This window comes from Oncorhynchus kisutch, unplaced genomic scaffold (genome assembly GCF_002021735.2).
Source record: "Oncorhynchus kisutch isolate 150728-3 unplaced genomic scaffold, Okis_V2 Okis03b-Okis08b_hom, whole genome shotgun sequence".
Taxonomy (NCBI): domain Eukaryota; kingdom Metazoa; phylum Chordata; class Actinopteri; order Salmoniformes; family Salmonidae; genus Oncorhynchus; species Oncorhynchus kisutch.
This window is the reverse complement of record NW_022261980.1, coordinates 370,610-391,021: the sequence shown is the minus strand read 5'-3', so window position 1 is coordinate 391,021 and position 20,412 is coordinate 370,610. Positions and strand designations below refer to the sequence as shown.

Sequence of the window (20,412 nt, the reverse complement as noted above, 5' to 3'; positions counted from 1 at the left end):
GGACAATCGCCCCTTCCCTCCCTCATTCACCTTCCTCGTTCACCAGCATTGAGTAATGACAGGTTATCCATTATATTGACCAGACTAGTGACTGCTTTAACAATGAAATATCTCTTTAAAAATGGAATGCAGTTGGGAGGAGGCAAGCTCAGCTGGGAACATTCTAGCCATTGAGAGGGCAGAAACACTTGTGAATAGGCACAACTCTTATATAAAGTTGCTGGGAAGTCATGTGTCCTTATATCAGTACACTCATAACCTAAGCATTGTGAAATTACTATTTGATCAAATTAACCTCATGTAGCAAGAAGGCCATTCCATTTTCCTTTTGACCAAATATGACAAACCTCCAAATAGAAACTTGGCTTGTGTGAAAAAGTAAAAAATGAAGTAAATGCCACCTGCTGGAGACAGATTTTTGGCCCAGTTATCCCTCTCGTTTTGCCTCTTCCTCTCTGGTAATGACCAGATAAGGTCAGAGGAGTCTAGTAGAATATTACAAAGCAGCTTTATTTCACTGAGTTAGGGGTCAGAGGTGAAAGGCAGTGTTGCTGGGTCATTCTCACAGGTAGTATGGAGTCTGCGTGGGGCTGCATCTCAAATCACACCCTGCACCCGTCAAACTCAACTCTGGACATTGAAGCCAGTTCCACTGCATTTGATCTAATCAGGAAATGATTTCGGCATGGCTGTAGTTAATCATCAGGTAGAACAGAAAGGCAGCAGGCTCCAGACCTCATAGGGTCAGAGTTGAGTACCCCTACCCTACATTTATTTCCACTTCTTTTGGCCAGAGACCTACATTGGGGAAAGGTGTCATTTGAGATGTAGCCTTTATCTTGGATCCTGGTCTTGGCACCCAGTCCTGGGCCTGTATTCATAAAGTGTGTCAGTAGGAGTGTTGTTTAGATCAGCGGTATTCAAACTTTTTCAGTGGGGACCACATTTTTTTCCACCAATACATCAGCAAATAACCTTCCGTTCATTCATTGTATTTTCATCTCTTATCGAAACAAATACAAACCAATAAATACATTTACTCGATACAATTTAATTTTTCTCTAAAATGTTTGTATAGTGTCCCATACAATAATTTGTACTGTTATTTTTTTGTATTTGAATTTGGTGATCCAACACTCCTAATCTGTCCACAAACCCAACTGCTAGTGGGGTCGCGACCCAACTTCGAATTCCACTGATTTAGATCATAATGAATAAGAGGACGTGGACAGGGTGGTCCTGATCCTATATCAGTACTCTGTGAATCTGTGCCCTGTATCTGGGTTCTGTATAAATGGTCTGAGTGTCAAAGAGGTTGGTTCTGGGTGGTCTGGTTCTGGGGAGGGCTGCAGTGTGGACTCCATCGCTGCCACTCAGCCATTACACAGTCTGATGAGTGCGGCCTGCAGCAGCGCTGTGTGTGTGCTACCGTGTGTGTTGTTGTACATCTCTGTGTGTTTATCAGTGTATCAGTCGCCGCACAGTCTGACAGGGTTGTTCCCTATGATGCCCAGTTCGTAGAGGATGGCCAGAGTGGCAAAAACAACATAGCAGAACAGAGAGACGATCCCCAGCTTCCAGTCCAGCTTCCAGCCGTTTATATGGACCGCCACGAAGAGAAAGACGATGGAGAGGAGGAGGGTGGCGGAGATGAAAACCAGACCGGTGCTGTTGACCTCCACAGGGTTGACCGTGTCCACAAACACTGTCTTAATGAACCAGGGAAGACCCAGACACAGCATGTCAAAAACATTAGAACCCACGATGTTGGACATGGCCATATCGGCTTTACCTGGAACAGAGCAGGAGAGAGGGGAGGAGAGAGGGGAGGAGCGAGGGGAGAGAGAGGAGCGAGGAGAGAAGAGAGGGGAAGAGAGAGGAGGAGGAGAGAGGGGAGGAGGAGCGAGGGGAGGAGAGAGAGGAGGGGCGAGGGGAGGAGAGGGGAGGTGCGGGGGGAAGAGAGAGAGGGAGGAGGGGAGGAGGGGAGGAGAGAGAGGAGGGCGAGGGAGGAGAGGGAGGTGCGGGGGGAAGAGAGAGGAGAGAGATGACATATTACACTATGTTGTACATGTCTGTTTTACCTTCACTACATGACCAAAAGTATGTGGACACCTGCTCGTCAGGCATTAATATGGAGTTGGTCCCCCCTTTGCTGCTACAACAGCCTCCACTCTTCTGGGAAGGCTTTCCACTATATGTTGGAACATTGCTGCAACAACAAGCATTTATGAGTTTGGACACTGATGTTGAGCAATTAGGCTTGGCTCGCAGTCGGCATTCCAATTCATCCCAAAGGTGTTCTATTGGGTTGAGGTCAGGGCTCTGTGCAGGCCAGTCAGGTTCTTCCACACTGATCTTGACCAACCATTTCTGTATGGACCTCTCTTTGTGCATGGGCCATTGTCACGATGAAACAGGTAAGTGCCTTCCACAACCTGTTGCCACAAAGTTGGAAGCACAGAATCGTCTAGAATGTCATTGTATGCTGTAGCATTACGATTTCCTTTCACTGGAACTAAGGGGCCCGAACCATGAAAAACAGCCCAGACCATTATTCCTCCTCCACCAAACTTTACAGTTGGCACTTCACATTCTGGCAGGTAGTGTTCTCCTGGCATCCGCCAAACCCAGATTTGTCCGTCGGACTGCTAGCTGGTGAAGCGTAATTCATCACTCCAGAGAACTCGTTTCCACTGCTCCAGAGTCCAATTGCGGCGAGCTTTACACCACTCCAGCCGACGCTTGGCATTACGCATGGTGATCTTAGGCTTGTGTGCAGCTGTTCGGCCATGGAAACCCATTTCATGAAGCTCCCGACGAACAGTTATTGTGCTGACGTTGCTTCCAGAGGCAGTTTGGAACTCGGTAGTGAGTGTTGCAACCGAGGACAGACAATTTTTAATAGGTGCTTCAGCACTCGGCGGTCTAGTTCTGTGAGCTCATGTGGCCCACCACATCGTGGCTGAGCCGTTGTTGCTCATAGACATTCCACTTCACAATAATAGCACTTACAGCTGACCAGGGCAGCTCTAACAGGGCAGAAATTTGACTAACTGACTTGTTGGAAAGGTGGCATCCTATGACGGTGCCATGTTGCCAAGTCATTGAGCTCTTTAATTAGGGGCCATTTACTGCCAATGTTTGTCTATGGAGATTACATGGCGGTGTGCTCGATTTTATACACCTGTCAGCAACGGGGTGTCCACATACTTTTGTGTAATATAGTGTAAGAGAGAGATGGGACTTAAGTATGACTTGAACGATTATGATAAGGCGGACATCTAGTGGAATAATTAGCAGCTGTGGGCTCCATTTCGCCCTGAAGTAATATGTCTCTATGTATCTACTGACCTAGAAAAGAGATGTATCTCAGGGGGACTAAAGGTCAGAAAGGATCAGAAATGAAGCTACAGTAGTAATTACCTTCTCTGGCAACCATGACACTAGCCACTGTGTCTGGTATACTGGTCCCTGCAGCTAACAGAGTCAGGCCCATCACTGTGTCTGGGATACCCAGAGTCTCTCCTAATACACACAACACAGAGAACACACAGTCAGATACACAGGACATAAAGTCAGGCCCATCACTGTGTCTGGGATACCCAGAGTCTCTCCTGATACACACAACACAGAGAACACACAGTTAGATACACAGGACATAAAGTCAGGCCCATCACTGTGTCTGGGATACCCAGAGTCTCACCTGTTACATCTCAGACATACCACAGGGTCAGATAGAACACAACACAGGGTCAGATACAAACAACACTGGGTCAGATAGAACACAACACAGGGTCAGATAGAACACAACACAGGGTCAGATAGAACACAACACAGGGTCAGATAGAACACAACACCGGGTCAGATAGAACACAACACTGGTTCAGATAGAACACAACACTGGGTCAGATAGAACACAACACTGGGTCAGATAGAACACAACACTGGGTCAGATAGAACACAACACAGGGTCAGATAGAACACAACACAGGGTCAGATAGAACACAACACAGGATACAGGTAGATAAAACACACAGGATACAGGTAGATATAACACACAGGATACAGGTAGATATAACACACAGGATACAGGTAGATAAACACACAGGATACAGGTAGATAAAACACACAGGATACAGGTAGATATTTGGGACTCCCAATCACGGCCAGTTGTGATACAGCTTGGAATCAAACCAGGGTCTGTAGTGACGCCTCTAGCACTGAGATGCAGTGCCTTAGACCGCTGCGCCACTCGGGAGCCCATCACTCTCTCATCCCTCCCTCTATCCCTTCTTCCATCTTTCCCCCCTATACCTCCTCACAAATCCCAAGCCTTACTAGTCACATTACAAAGTTCAGGCGACAGAAACACCACAGGGAAATACACACAAATGCCCCCATTGATGAACTCTTTATTTTCTCTCTGTTATCCCCCTTTCTTCCTTGGTTTCTCTTTATCACACCCTCTCTCTCTCTCTCTTCCCCATAAGGCCATCTCTTTTGCTCTGCCTCTCTCTCCCCATCCCTCTCTTCTTTTTCTCTCCCCCATCTCTCTCTCTCTCTCTCTCTCTCTCTCTCTCTCTCTCTCTCTCATGTGAGCTGTTCTGAAGGTTAAAACATAATAATCCCATTATACTCTCATGTCTACATGTCTACTCATGTCACATGACAACATCAGTCCTCAACACTGATGTAAGGTCAGTTCTTTGTGTTTTCTCTGTAATGGTAAAGCTTGGGGATAGCTGATCCTAGATCTGTGCCTAGAGGCTACTCCCACCCGAAGCTCACATGACGTCTCCTGGCAGCCATGCAGTGTGTGAGGTGAAGCAGGCGGTAATCTGACTGCTGTGTGTGTGCGTCTGTGTGTGTGTGTGTGCACGTGTTCTGGATGTGTGCATGTTGTGTGTGTACGTGCATCTGTCCATGTCTGCGTCTGTGTTTAATGTGTTTAAGTGAACCTGCGTCTGTGTTTAATGTGTTTAAGTGAACCTGCGTCTGTGTTTAATGTGTTTAAGTGAACCTGCGTCTGTGTTTAATGTGTTTAAGTGAACCTGCGTCTGTGTTTAGTGTGTTTAAGTGAACCTGCGTCTGTGTTTAATGTGTTTAAGTGAACCTGCGTCTGTGTTTAATGTGTTTAAGTGAACCTGCGTCTGTGTTTAATGTGTTTAAGTGAACCTGCGTCTGTGTTTAGTGTGTTTAAGTGAACCTGCGTCTGTGTTTAATGTGTTTAAGTGAACCTGCGTCTGTGTTTAGTGTGTTTAAGTGAACCTGCGTCTGTGTTTAGTGTGTTTAAGTGAACCTGCGTCTGTGTTTAGTGTGTTTAAGTGTACCTGCGTTTGTGTGCCTTCATTTGCATGCGTCTGCATGTGTGCATGCGTTCACACATGTGTGTATCCGTGCGTGTGTGTGCGTGTATGTGTGTAATCCCGGTGCTGGCTGGGCTAGTGTCTGGCCACCGGGCCATTGGAGCGCCACTAAGCCTGTAGGACCCAGCTCTGCTCTGGAATCCCAGGAATCAGCATGTGACTCGACTCTAACATCTGACATGTTCTCATACACATTCTAAACCTCCTCGTTTGGACTTCCATAACTCTCTGATTGAGTAACATGAAAATGGTTTAAACTAATGTGATTCCTTCTTTTCATGTAAAAATTGCAAATGTTTTGCTCAATAACACCTGCAGTCTGGAAGCAGGCACTTAGACCTCATACACACACAAGTTATACCACTAAGGTACAACACATTTGCACAGAAATAATTACACACTTGTTATGGAGACACAACAACGGTTCAGACAAACTCAAACATTGTGTCAAATGTACTGTACATCAGTTGTACAACCTGAGTGTACACAGGGCCTAAGGCAATATATTGATGAAGGATGTATTGTGTATTGAGGATATATTGTGAAAAGCATTGATAAAAACAACATTGATATCCGACAGGTGGCGTCACTCCTACGCAAAGCTCGTCCCTTAACCAGACAATGCAGAGGGATTTGTCCCTCAGTCTAACGTCAGACAATGCAGAGGGAATTGTCCCTCAGTCTGACGTCAGACAATGCAGAGGGAATAGTCACTCAGTCTAACGTCAGACAATGCAGAGGGAATAGTCACTCAGTCTAACGTCAGACAATGCAGAGGGAATCGTCCCTCAGTCTGACGTCAGACAATGCAGAGGGAATTGTCCCTCAGTCTGACGTCAGACAATGCAGAGGGAATCGTCCCTCAGACTAACGTCAGACAATGCAGAGGGAATCGTCCCTCAGTACATCAGTGTTACGATTGTCTGACATCAGACAATGCAGAGGGCATCGTCCCTCAGACTAACGTCAGACAATGCAGAGGGAATCGTCACTCAGACTGACGTCAGACAATGCAGAGGGAATCGTCCCTCAGTCTGACGTCAGACAATGCAGAGGGAATCGTCCCTCAGTCTGACGTCAGACAATGCAGAGGGAATCGTCCCTCAGTCTGACGTCAGACAATGCAGAGGCAATCGTCCCTCAGACTAACGTCAGACAATGCAGAGGGAATCGTCCCTCAGTCTGACGTCAGAAAATGGTAACACTGATGTAAAGGAGCCTGACTTACCTAGTGACCAATATGTATATATTTTCTTATGATAGTGACCCTCCAGACCAGTGTTTATACACTGCTCAAAAAAATAAAGGGAACACTAAAATAACACATCCTAGATCTGAATGAATGAAATATTCTTATTAAATACTTTTTTCTTTACATAGTTGAATGTGCAGACAACAAAATCACACAAAAATGATCAATGGAAATCAAATTTATCAACCCATGGAGGTCTGGATTTGGAGTCACACTCAAAATTAAAGTGGAAAACCACACTACAGGCTGATCCAACTTTGATGTAATATCCTTAAAACAAGTCAAAATAAGGCTCAGTAGTGTGTGTGGCCTCCACGTGCCTGTATGACCTCCCTACAACGCCTGGACATGCTCCTGATGAGGTGGTGGATGGTCTCCTGAGGGATCTCCTCCCAGACCTGGACTAAAGCATTCACCAACTCCTGGACAGTCTGTGGTACAATGCCACGTTGGTGGATAGGAGCGAGACATGATGTCCCAGATGTGCTCAATTGGATTCAGGTCTGGGGAACGGGTGGGCCAGTCCATAGCATCAATGCCTTCCTCTTGCAGGAACTGCTGACACACTCCAGCCACATGAGGTCTAGAATTGTCTTGCATTAGGAGGAACCCAGGGCCAACCGCACCTGCATATGGTCTCACAAGGGGTCTGAGGATCTCATCTCGGTACCTGAATGGCAGTCAGGCTACCTCTGGCGAGCACATGGAGGGCTGTGCGGACCCCCAAAGAAATGCCACCCCACACCATGACTGACCCCCCGCCAAACCGGTCATGCTGGAGGATGTTTCAGGCAGCAGAACGTTCTCCACGGCGTCTCCAGACTGTCACGCCTGTCACATGTGCTCAGTGTGAACCTGCTTTCATCTGTGAAGAGCACAGGGCGCCAGTGGCGGATTTGCCAATCTTGGTGTTCTCTGGCAAATGCCAAACATCCTGCACGGTGTTGGGCTGTAAGCACAACCCCCACCTGTGGACGTCGGGCCCTCATACCACCCTCATGGAGTCTGTTTCTGACCGTTTGAGCAGACACATGCACATTTGTGGCCTGCTGGAGGTCATTTTGCAGGGCTCTGGCAGTGCTCCTCCTGCTCCTCCTTGCACAAAGGTGGAGGTAGCGGTCCTGCTGCTGGGTTGTTGCCCTCCTACAGCCTCCTCCACGTCTCCTGATGTACTGGCCTGTCTCCTGGTAGCGCCTCCATGCTCTGGACACTACGCTGACAGACACAGCAAACCTTCTTGCCACATCTCGCATTGACGTGCCATCCTGGATGAGCTGCGCTACCTGAGCCACTTGTGTGGGTTGTAGACTCCGTCTCATGCTACCACTAGAGTGAAAAGCACCGCCAGCATTCAAAAGTGACCAAAACATCAGCCAGGAAGCATAGGAATTGAGAAGTGGTCTGTGGTTATCACCTGCAGAACCACTCCTTTATTGGGGTTGTCTTGCTAATTGCCTATAATTTCCACCTGTTGTCTATTCCATTTGCACAACAGCATGTGAAATTTATTGTCAATCAGTGTTGCTTCCTAAGTGGACAGTTTGATTTCACAGAAGTGTGATTGACTTGGAGTTCCCTTTATTTTTTTGAGCAGTGTATATACAGTGCCTTGCGAAAGTATTCGGCCCCCTTGAACTTTGCGACCTTTTGCCACATTTCAGGCTTCAAACATGAAGATATAAAACTGTATTTTTTTGTGAAGAATCAACAACAAGTGGGACACAATCATGAAGTGGAACGAAATTTATTGGATATTTCAAACATTTTTTAACAAATTAAAAACTGAAAAATTGGGCATGCAAAATTATTCAGCCCCTTTACTTTCAGTGCAGCAAACTCTCTCCAGAAGTTCAGTGAGGATCTCTGAATGATCCAATGTTGACCTAAATGACTAATGATGATAAATACAATCCACCTGTGTGTAATCAAGTCTCCGTATAAATGCACCTGCACTGTGATAGTCTCAGAGGTCCGTTAAAAGCGCAGAAAGCATCATGAAGAACAAGGAACACACCAGGCAGGTCCGAGATACTGTTGTGAAGAAGTTTAAAGCCGGATTTGGATACAAAAAGATTTCCCAAGCTTTAAACATCCCAAGGAGCACTGTGCAAGCGATAATATTGAAATGGAAGGAGTATCAGACCACTGCAAATCTACCAAGACCTGGCCGTCCCTCTAAACTTTCAGCTCATACAAGGAGAAGACTGATCAGAGATGCAGCCAAGAGGCCCATGATCACTCTGGATGAACTGCAGAGATCTACAGCTGAGGTGGGAGACTCTGTCCATAGGACAACAATCAGTCGTATATTGCACAAATCTGGCCTTTATGGAAGAGTGGCAAGAAGAAAGCCATTTCTTAAAGATATCCATAAAAAGTGTTGTTTAAAGTTTGCCACAAGCCACCTGGGAGACACACCAAACATGTGGAAGAAGGTGCTCTGGTCAGATGAAACCAAAATTGAACTTTTTGGCAACAATGCAAAACGTTATGTTTGGCGTAAAAGCAACACAGCTCATCACCCTGAACACACCATCCCCACTGTCAAACATGGTGGTGGCAGCATCATGGTTTGGGCCTGCTTTTCTTCAGCAAGGACAGGGAAGATGGTTAAAATTGATGGGAAGATGGATGGAGCCAAATACAGGACCATTCTGGAAGAAAACCTGATGGAGTCTGCAAAAGACCTGAGACTGGGACGGAGATTTGTCTTCCAACAAGACAATGATCCAAAACATAAAGCAAAATCTACAATGGAATGGTTCAAAAATAAACATATCCAGGTGTTAGAATGGCCAAGTCAAAGTCCAGACCTGAATCCAATCGAGAATCTGTGGAAAGAACTGAAAACTGCTGTTCACAAATGCTCTCCATCCAACCTCACTGAGCTCGAGCTGTTTTGCAAGGAGGAATGGGAAAAAATTTCAGTCTCTCGATCTGCAAAACTGATAGAGACATACCCCAAGCGACTTACAGCTGTAATCGCAGCAAAAGGTGGCGCTACAAAGTATTAACTTAAGGGGGCTGAATAATTTAGCACGCCCAATTTTTCAGTTTTTGATTTGTTAAAAAAGTTTGAAATATCCAATAAATGTCGTTCCACTTCATGATTGTGTCCCACTTGTTGTTGATTCTTCACAAAAAAATACAGTTTTATATCTTTATGTTTGAAGCCTGAAATGTGGCAAAAGGTTGCAAAGTTCAAGGGGGCCGAATACTTTCGCAAGGCACTGTATATATATATATATATACAGTATATACAGTGCCTTGGGAAAGTATTCAGACCCCTTAACTCCTTCAACATTTTGTTAGGTTACAGCATTATTAAAAAATGTATGGAATCATTTCCCCACCCTTATCAATCTCCACACAGTAGCCCATAATGACAAAGCAAAAACAGGTTTTTAGAAAATGTTGCTAATTTATAAAAAATAAAAACTGAAATATCGTATTTACATAAGTATTCAGATCCTTTACTCAGTACTTTGTTGAAGCGCCTTTGGAAGCGATTACAGCCTTGAGTCTTCTTGGGTATGAAGCTACAAGCTTGACACACCTGTATTAGGGGAGTTTCTCCCATTCTTCTCTGCAGATCCTCTCAAGCTCTGTCAGGTTGGACAGGGAGCGTTGCTGCACAGATATTTTCAGGTCTCTCCAGAGATGTTCGATCAGGTTCAAGTCTGGGCTCTGGCTGGGCCACTCAAGGACATTCAGAGACTTGTCTCGAAGCCATTCCTGTGTTGTCTTAGCTGTGTGCTTAGGGTCGTTGTCCTGTTGGAAGATGAATCTTCGCCCTAGTCTGAGGTCCTGAGTGCTCTGGAGCAGGTTTTCATCAAGGATCTCTCTGTACTTTGCTCCATTTATCTTTGCCTCACTCCTGACTAGTCTCTCAGTCTCTGCCGCTGAAAAACACCCCCACAGCATGATGCTGCCACCACCATGCTTCACCGTAAGGATGGTACCAGGTTTCCTCCAGACCTGACGCTTGGCATTCAGGCCAAAGAGTTCAATCTTGATTTCATCAGAGCACAGAATCTTGTTTCTCATGGTCTGAGAGTCCTTTAGGTGCCTTTTTGGCAAACTCCAAGTGGGCTGTCATGTGCCTTTTACTGAGGAGTGGCTTCCGTCTGACCACTCTAGCATAAAGGCCTGATTGGTGGAGTGCTGCAGAGATGGTTATCCTTCTGGAAGGTTCTCCCATTCCAGAGAGGAACTCTGGAGCTCTGGTTCTTGGTCACCTCACAGACCAAGGCCCTTCTTCCCGATTGCTCATTTTGGTCGGGCAGCCAGCTCTAGGAAGAGTCTTGATGGTTCCAAACTTCTTCCATTTAAAAATTATGGAGGCCACTGTGTTCTTGAGGACCTTCAATGCTGCAGAAATGTTTTGGTACCCTTCCCCAGATCTGTGCCTCGACATACTGTCTCAGAGGTCTACGGACAATTCCTTTGACCTCATGGCTTGTTTTTTTGCTCTGATATGCACTGTCAACTGTGGGACCTTATATAGACAGGTGTTTGTCTTTCCAAATCATGTCCAATCAATTGAATTTACCACTGTGATCAATGGAAACAGGATGCCCCTGAGCTCAATTTCGAGTCTTATACCTTATGTAAATAAGGTATTTCTGTTTTTATTTTTTATACATTTGTCATTATGGGGTATTGTGTGTAGATTGCTGAGGATTAAACAAAAATGTTATACATTTTAGAATAAGGCTGTAACAACAAAATGGCAGCTTCGTTTAATAGTACCCACAAAACATCAGTCTCAATGTTAACAGTGAAGAGGCGACTCCAGGGATGCTGGCATTCTAGGCTGAGTTGCAAAGAAAAAGCCATATCTCAGACTGGCCAATAAAAATAAAAGATTAAGATGGGCAAAAGAACACAGACACTGGACAGAGGAACTTAGAGCCAGTTTGCACTGTTCTGTGAAGGGAGTAGTACACAGCGTGGTACGAGATCTTCAGTTTCTTGGCAATTTTTTCGCATGGAATAGCCTTCATTTCTCAGAACAAGAATAGACTGATGAGTTTCAGAAGAAAGTTCTTTGTTTCTGGCCATTTTGAGGCTGTAATTGAACCCACAAATGCTGATGCACCTGATACTCAACTAGTCTAAAGAAGGCCAGTTGTATTGCTTCTTTAATTAGAACAGTTTTCAGCTGTGCTAACATAATTACAAAATAATTTTCTAATGATCAATTAGCCTTTTAAAATTAGATCAGCTAACACAACGTGCCATTGGAACACAGGAGTGATGGTTGTTGATAATGGGCCTCTGTACACCTATGTATATAAAATCTGCCGTTTCCAGCTACAATAATAATTTACAACATTAACAATGTCTACACCGTATTTCTGATCAATTTGATGTTATTTCAATGGACCGAAAATGAGCTTTTCTTTCAAAAACAAGGACATTTCTAAGTGACCCCAAACTTTTGAACGGTAGTATACAGTATATATATATATATATATATTTACCTACGATAGTGACCATCCAGACCAGTACGTATGTGAAGGCTGAGATCCAGACAGCGGACATAAAGAAGGTGAACATGAACCATTTTTTCCAGAACCGTCTCCTGCAGTCTGGAATCGTCAGGTAGAGAATCACGATGGCCGGGAGGGACAGCACCCACAGGATTCGCTTCAGGTCGTTCTCTGGCATTGAGAACACACTCTTGTGGTCTGGAACACACATACACAGAGAGAGAGAGATAACACAAGTGGTGTCAATCCCCGTTTTCATATGAAACACACAGGTGTGATTTACTTGAAAAAGTGTGTGTGTGTGTGATTCTCAGATCTGTGTTTTGATTAGCGGCACCTCTTGCTGTGTTGTTGTTGCTTGGCAGGAAAAATGTTGCAAATTGTTCTCCTCTGTCCCCGCAAACTCCCCACTGGAGTAAATCACACACACACACACACACACACACACACACACACACGCACGCACACACACACACACACACACACACACACACACACACACACACACACACACACACACACACACACACACACACACACACACACACACACACACACACACACACACACACACACACACACACACACACACACACACACACACACTCCTCCCTCAGTCTGCATGACATCAATGTGTCATATACCAGAGCGGTGTGTGTGTGTGTGTGTGTGTGTGTGTGTGTGTGTGTGTGCGCAGTAGTGTAAAGTACATAAGTAACAATACTTGAAAGTACTACTTAAGTAGTTTTTTGGGGTATCTGTACTTTACAATTTGTATTTTTGAGAACTTTTGCTTTTACTTATATAAAATTATATACTTTTTACTCCATACATTTTCCCTGACACCCTAAAGTACTCATTACCTTCTGTATGATTAGCAGGACAATAAATGGTCTAATTCACACACTTATTAAGAGAACATCCCTGGTCATCCCTACTGCCTCTGATCTGGCGGACTCACTAAACACATGCTTAGTTTGTAAATTATGTTTGAGTGTTTGAGCGTGCCTCTGGCTATCCGTAAATTAAAAAAACAAGAACATTATGCCGTCTGGTTTGCTTAATATAAGTAATTTTTAATTGTATTTTTTCGCAATGACATTTAATTTTGATTACTTAAGTATATTTAAAACCAAATAGTTAAAAACTTTTACGTGACAGATAGAGTCAGCTACCCTCTGGTATCTCATTCAGGCCGTGCAGACTGAGGGAAATGTGTGAGTATCCTGAATCATCCTGGAAGATTCCGCTGTCGCTTCTAGAACGTCTGTGGACCCTCAGAGTGGTGTCAACCAATGGCTGTGTCTCGCTGTGATCCCCGGAACCTTTCCCCAGGCAAGTACAGCAGGGGCTGAACCTCCTCAGAACACACTCACTGATCCTCAGGTCAAAACACAACACTACGATGTACACCCCATAGACCAGCAACAGACAGGCTGCATCATACCTGGGGAGAGGGGAGGAGAGGAGACGGGAGGAGGGGATGGGAGGAGAGGAGGGAGGGGAAGGGATTTGAGAGAGGAGGTAAGAGGAGAGTTAAATGCTAAAACGAATACAATCACTTGTACATGTACAGTGGGGCAAAAAAGTATTTAGTCAGCCACCAATTGTGCAAGTTCTCCCACTTAAAAAGATGAGAGAGGCCTGTAATTTTCATCATAGGTACACTTCAACTATGACAGACAAAATGAGAAAAGAAATCCAGAAAATCACATTGTAGGATTTTTTATGAATTTATTTGCAAATTATGGTGGAAAATAAGTATTTGGTCACCTACAAACAAGCAAGATTTCTGGCTCTCACAGACCTGTAACTTCTTCTTTAAGAGGTTCCTCTGTCCTCCACTCGTTACCTGTATTAATGGCACCTGTTTGAACTTGTTATCAGTATAAAATACACCTGTCCACAACCTCAAACAGTCACACTCCAAACTCCACTATGGCCAAGACCAAAGAGCTGTCAAAGGACACCAGAAACAAAATTGTAGACCTGCACCAGGCTGGGAAGACTGGATCTGCAATAGGTAAGCAGCTTGGTTTGAAGAAATCAACTGTGGGAGCAATTATTAAGAAATGGAAGACATACAAGACCACTGATAATTTCCCTTGATCTGGGGCTCCATGCAAGATCTCACCACGTGTGGTCAAAATGATCACAAGAACGGTGAGCAAAAATCCCAGAACCACACGGGGGGACCTAGTGAATGACCTGCAGAGAGCTGGGACCAAAGTAACAAAGCCTACCATCAGTAACACACTACGCCGCCAGGGACTCAAATCCTGCAGTGCCAGACGTGTCCCCTGCTTAAGCCAGTACATGTCCAGGCCCGTCTGAAGTTTGCTAGAGAGCATTTGGATGATCCAGAAGAAGATTGGGAGAATGTCATATGGTCAGATGAAAACAAAATATAACTTTTTGGTAAAAACTCAACTCGTCGTGTTTGGAGGACAAAGAATGCTGAGTTGCATCCAAAGAACACCATACCTACCGTGAAGCATGGGGGTGGAAACATCATGCTTTGGGGTTTTTCTACAAAGGGACCAGGACGACTGATCCGTGTAAAGGAAAGAATGAATGGGGCCATGTATCGTGAGATTCTGAGTGAAAACCTCCTTCCATCAGCAAAGGGCATTGAAGATGAAATGTGGCTGGGTCTTTCAGCATGACAATGATCCCAAACACACCGCCCGGGCAACGACGGAGTGGCTTCGTAAGAAGCATTTCAAGGTCCTGGAGTGGCCTAGCCAGTCTCCAGATCTCAACCCCATAGAAAATCTTTGGAGGGAGTTGAAAGTCCGTGTTGCCCAGCAACAGCCCCAAAACATCACTGCTCTAGAGGAGATCTGCATGGAGGAATGGGCCAAAATACCAACAACAGTGTGTGAAAGCCTTGTGAAGACTTACAGAAAAAGTTTGCCAACAAAGGGTATTTAACAAAGTATTGAGATAAACTTTGTTATTGACCAAATACTTATTTTCCACCATAATTTGCAAATAAATTCATTAAAAATCCTACAATGTGATTTTCTGGATTTTTTCCTCATTTTGTCTGTCATAGTTGAAGTGGACCTATGATGAAAATTACAGGCCTCTCTCATATTTTTAAGTGGGAGAACTTGCACAATTGGTGTCTGACAATACTTTTTTGCCCCACTGTATATTAGAACTGATTGGTTTATGACTCTGTAACCGGCAGTAATAAAATAGGAAGGTTGTGTACCCAGGAGGATTGTTGATAATTAGTTTCACAGCGCTGGGCTGTAAAGTGTTACTGCATGCTGAGATTGAGGAAGTGGAGTTGAACACAGATACTTACCAGTACACACAGGGCACTTTAACTTTATTGACAATAAATTCTCAATGACATGTAACACTTCCACTGTCCTGGAAAAGTTTTACTGTTGCAAACACACACAAAAGGCACTAGCTACACCGCACAGACACACACACACACACACACACACACACACACACACACACACACACACACACACACACACACACACACACACACACACACACACACACACACACACACACACACACACACACACACACACACACAAACCCTAGCCCTAACCTTAACCTTAACCCGAAAACCTAACCTTAACCCTAACCCTAAACCTAAACCTAAACCTAACACTAATTCTAACCTTAACTATAAACCTCCTAGAAATAGCATTTGACCTTGTGGGGACCAACAAAATGTCCCCCAGTTTGTGAAATGTTTGTTTGTTTACTATTCTTGTGGGGACTTCTGGTCCCCACAAGAATAGTTAAACATATCCGCGCACACACACACACACACACACACACACACACACACACACACACACACACACACACACACACACACACACACACACACACACACACACACACACACACACACACACACACACACACACACACACACACACTTACCAGTAGACTTTGTTGTCTGAAATGATGGCTATAACAGCAGAGATAGAGATGGCGTAAGCTAGACAGTCCCTGAACAGAGGCCAACAGGTCAGACGACCCACCTAGGACAGAAAACACACTGTTAACAGCTTATAGTACACACACACACACACACACACACACACACACACACACACACACACACACACACACACACACACACACACACACACACACACACACACACACACACACACACACACACAGGGCCCGCCAGCTCATTAGGCGACCGCCTATGGCAGCAGATTGACTAGATGCACCTCCAGCAACAAATTAAACCTCACATAATTCTGCCCAAAAACAATGTCAATTTCTCTCAACCAGTTGAATATGGCCTTTTTAGGTCAGAGCTGATGCCCCCCTGTGATAATCAGTGTCTACTTTGTAAAAGGCAGGGATGCAGAATATTTATCTTGTCCATTGCCAGCGTGCCTTTGCAGGGTGCTGTTGGAGAGATGCATTTCTGGAGCGCTCTACTAACATTCTGTCAGACAAATCATCTAGCACATATAGGATATGGTAGAAAGAATATGTGGCCTTTTCTGTAAGGGAAAGGGGGATACCTAGTCAGTTGTCCAACTGAATGTATTCAACTGAAATGTGTCTTCCGCATTTAACCCAACCCTTCTGAATCAGAGAGGTCCAGGGGCTGCCTTAATCGACATCCACATTTTCAGCACCCGGGGAACAGTTGGTTAACTGCTTTGCTCAGGGGCAGAACAATAGATTTTTACCTTGTCAGCTCAGGGATTCGATCCAGCAACCTTTCGGTTACTGGCCCAACGCTCTAACTACTTGGCTACCTGCCTGTAGCTTACAGGCTGGAGATAAAATATATGACAATGTAAATAGACAGAAACTTCTTACATCATGCAGGTTGTTCCAATCAAATAGTTTAACCTAAATGGTGCCCAATCAAATCAAATTTGCGCTGACATGTTAACAAACAACATATCCTAAAAACAGGACAGGTCAAAGTAAAAGGGACAATATGTTCTGGACAATCAGGCTGCCCACAACTGCTGTCCAGGAGATTCATCCCGTGGGCCAAACTGTCATCATCAGTGGTTTCAGGTTTGTATCCAGACAATTTGATGAGCTGATCATAGCAAAGAAGAAAATACTTGTGCATTTCCAGCTGTATAAACACATTGCAAATAGAGATGACTCCTCCTGATAAAGTTGGGTAGCTGATATTCAGAGCTTAAATAGCCAAATCACAGGAATCAGGACAGCCAATGCAACGGCATGTTTTACAATTGGTGGGCCTAAACCATGGATGGGCATTCAGAACAGTTTATTTCAGGCGACACTCTAGGCCTCAGTAACCACGGACTGACGCCAACGCCTTTTGGATGCCTTTTGGCCTTGATTTCCACCATGGACATTCGTCTGGACCGTCCGGCCGGGACCAAATCTTAACCAATCCTAGATGTTTATGCTTGGTTCAGATTTGGTCCGGTATGTGTTACGTTCCCCAGTTTCTGTGTAATAGCTTGTGTATTTGAGTGTGTGTTTCAGGAGATGGCTTCCTGAATTCTTCCCAAGCAGCTGATTGGTCGACTCCATGGCTAATTGGCGAGCTGACCCCGCCCCCTCGTCAAGACGCAGCTGTCTCCAATTACCCATTCCTTCTGAAGCTATATAAAAGCCAGTGTTCTGTTCAGAAGAGAGATAATTTTTGGGAGGTCATTGCAGAAAGATTGATTGCAGAAAGATTGATTGCAGAAAGATTGATTGCAGAAAGATTGATTGCAGAAAGATTGATTGCAGAAAGATTGATTGCAGAAAGATTGATTGCAGAAAGATTGATTGCAGAAAGATTGATTGCAGAAAGATTGATTGTGATTTAGAGAGACCATGGCTTAGAGAGGAGGCTGAGGGTCATTATGTTTGTTGTTTCTGAGAGTGATACAGGCAGTTGGTGTGTACTGTGTTAGTTTGTTGCATTATCAGATAGAGCTTATTTTATGTCCTTTTGTTTCTTAGTTTGTTTGAAATGGTTTAATATTCTGTTTCATTTGTTCCCAGGGGGAAGGGGAAGGCACCTAGGGAGTGCTTAGGCAAGAGGCCCGCGGGCATACATATACCCATAGTATATTCACTGTCTAGGCACACTAGGTAAGACCTGGGCGGACCACCCCCTGTATTTTGGTTAGGGCACCAGGTGGTGCTAAATTAGATGAGTAGTGGTTAGGCAGGTAAGGTAGGAGAGGTTAAGTTAGTAGTGGGTAGGCAGGTAAGGTAGGAGAGGGGGGGGTTTTGAGATTTACTTTCTTTGCTTTGGTTCCATCCAGCCCCTTTTCCCCATATTACTGTGTAAAGGAATAAATTCCTAGTAAACAATAAAAATTCTGCCTTTTGTCATCCTTACTCGCACCTACAGTCCATACCTCTTTCGCTTCAGGGAGAGTTGAGTTGCAGCAGGGTGTTGCGTTCCCTCTTCACAGAGGCGTAACATAATGGGAGCTCATCCAGGATCCATTAACCCACCAGACCCTGCTGCTCTGAGCTCTCTGTGGTTAGTGATTTGAGGTGTGATGGTAGGTTGTGATATGCCTTGATATGGTCCAAACATAGATGTCCAAAAATGGCATCTTTTCAACTTCCATTCAGAACTGAAAATGAACCTGATTTCAACGTGGGTGGCAGAACGGCCAGGACCGGCCACACACACACGCACACCATAACAGTTTACACAATCATCTCCCCTCCTTGACCTACTAAAGCTGCCCCTGACTGGAATGGATGATTATTCTACCACTGAGCTCTTTATGGTTAGGTAATGCTTCCCATAATGTGTGTACTGTAAACATACCACTTTGGTCAGGAGTCCACAAGCAGCACAGATCCCCAGGAGGTTGTAGACAGCTGATCCCACGATGGTGCTCACACCGATGTCTCCCTTTGTCACAAACACACCTGGGTAGACACACACACACATACACAATTGTTAACACATGATGCTGATGATGATGATTTTAGTGAGGTGCAGTTATTCTCAGCAAACCATAGTAATTATATGTTGTGCATATGTTTCAGATGCCTTACGTACCCAGAAAGGCAGTGACCATTTCAGGAGCAGAGCTGCCTGCTGCCATAAAGGTGGCTCCTGCTACGTCCTGAGATAGACCCAGACCTGGAACGGAGACCAAGAGATGTTGCCATTTATCACTCTCACTCTCTCTCTCGCACGCACGCACGCACGCACGCACGCACGCACGCACGCACGCACGCACGCACGCACGCACGCACGCACGCACGCACGCACGCACGCACGCACGCACACACACACACACACACACACACACACACACACACACACACACACACACACACACACACACACACACACACACACACACACACACACACACACACACACACACACACACACACACACACACACACACACACACACACAGAAAGAGAAAGAGAGACTTACGGTCACTGATAAGTTCTAGAGAAGGTAGGAAGTAGTCGTCACAGACTATAGCAACTGCCAGCAGCATGTAAAATATGATCATAAAGTGTATGAGGAGTCCTCCATCCTTCCTCTCCTGTAGTGTGAAGAACCCCTCTGGAAACTCAGACGACTGCGTTGTAATACACTCTGTCTCATTCTCTGAAACAACACACACAGAGTTGTCTAAGTTACAGAAAGTAACAGTCTACAAACTCAGTAAAAGGTATGAAACTTATACAATAAAAATAAACATTTGAAGTAAAAAAAGAAAGTAACAGTCTACAATAACATAATTATAGGCTTTTTGAATAAACGTCTGTAACATTACTGGATGACCACAGTGCCAACATTGTGTCTATTCTTCTGAGGAACGTTATGGGGATTCGTTCTCAATTAGTCACCGCCATTAGCTGCGAAAACATTGTCACCGTTTATTGGCTTGATCTAATTGATTATCAGGCTTGATGGGGAGATATTAACACTCACCCAGCGCCCGGCGCACTCTGTTGGAATGGGAGTCCTCCTGAGCTGCTGCTGCAGTGAAAGACACAAGATGAACCGTGCAATAGAAAACTAAAACTAGTCCTAGAAAATAAGGTAGAAAGTCTTTTCTGTTCTTCTTGTGCAGCACTCCGTCTCTATACATGGTTTTAGAATAGAAACTGGTAAAAATACGCTTTCATTAACTACTGTTGCAGTGCGTCATGAGTTCACTCATAAGCCAGTAAACATACAACAAGCCTCTTACTAACTAACCTAACTCACAAATACCACTACAACCACTACCCTGCTATGTTAGGGCTGAAGAGAGATCATGGGGGAGAAAAGCATATTTTAAGGCCTGTGTTCAGAGACAGAGAGAAACACGAG

At 44.8% G+C, this 20,412-nt stretch overlaps 1 protein-coding gene across 1 annotated transcript; it reads right to left on the bottom strand.

The window, feature by feature from the left end:
* Positions 1-492: 492 nt before the first annotated feature.
* On the bottom strand, positions 493-20,412 carry slc24a5 (solute carrier family 24 member 5). The gene is made up of 9 exons (XM_031812545.1): positions 20,029-20,412; positions 19,522-19,701; positions 19,132-19,215; positions 18,895-18,998; positions 16,038-16,138; positions 13,289-13,560; positions 12,105-12,311; positions 3,424-3,525; positions 493-1,792 (listed from the first exon to the last, which is right to left on the bottom strand). The coding sequence occupies exons 1-9, from the start codon at positions 20,186-20,188 to the stop codon at positions 1,470-1,472; spliced, it is 1,533 nt and encodes a 510-aa protein (XP_031668405.1). The 5' UTR covers positions 20,189-20,412; the 3' UTR covers positions 493-1,469.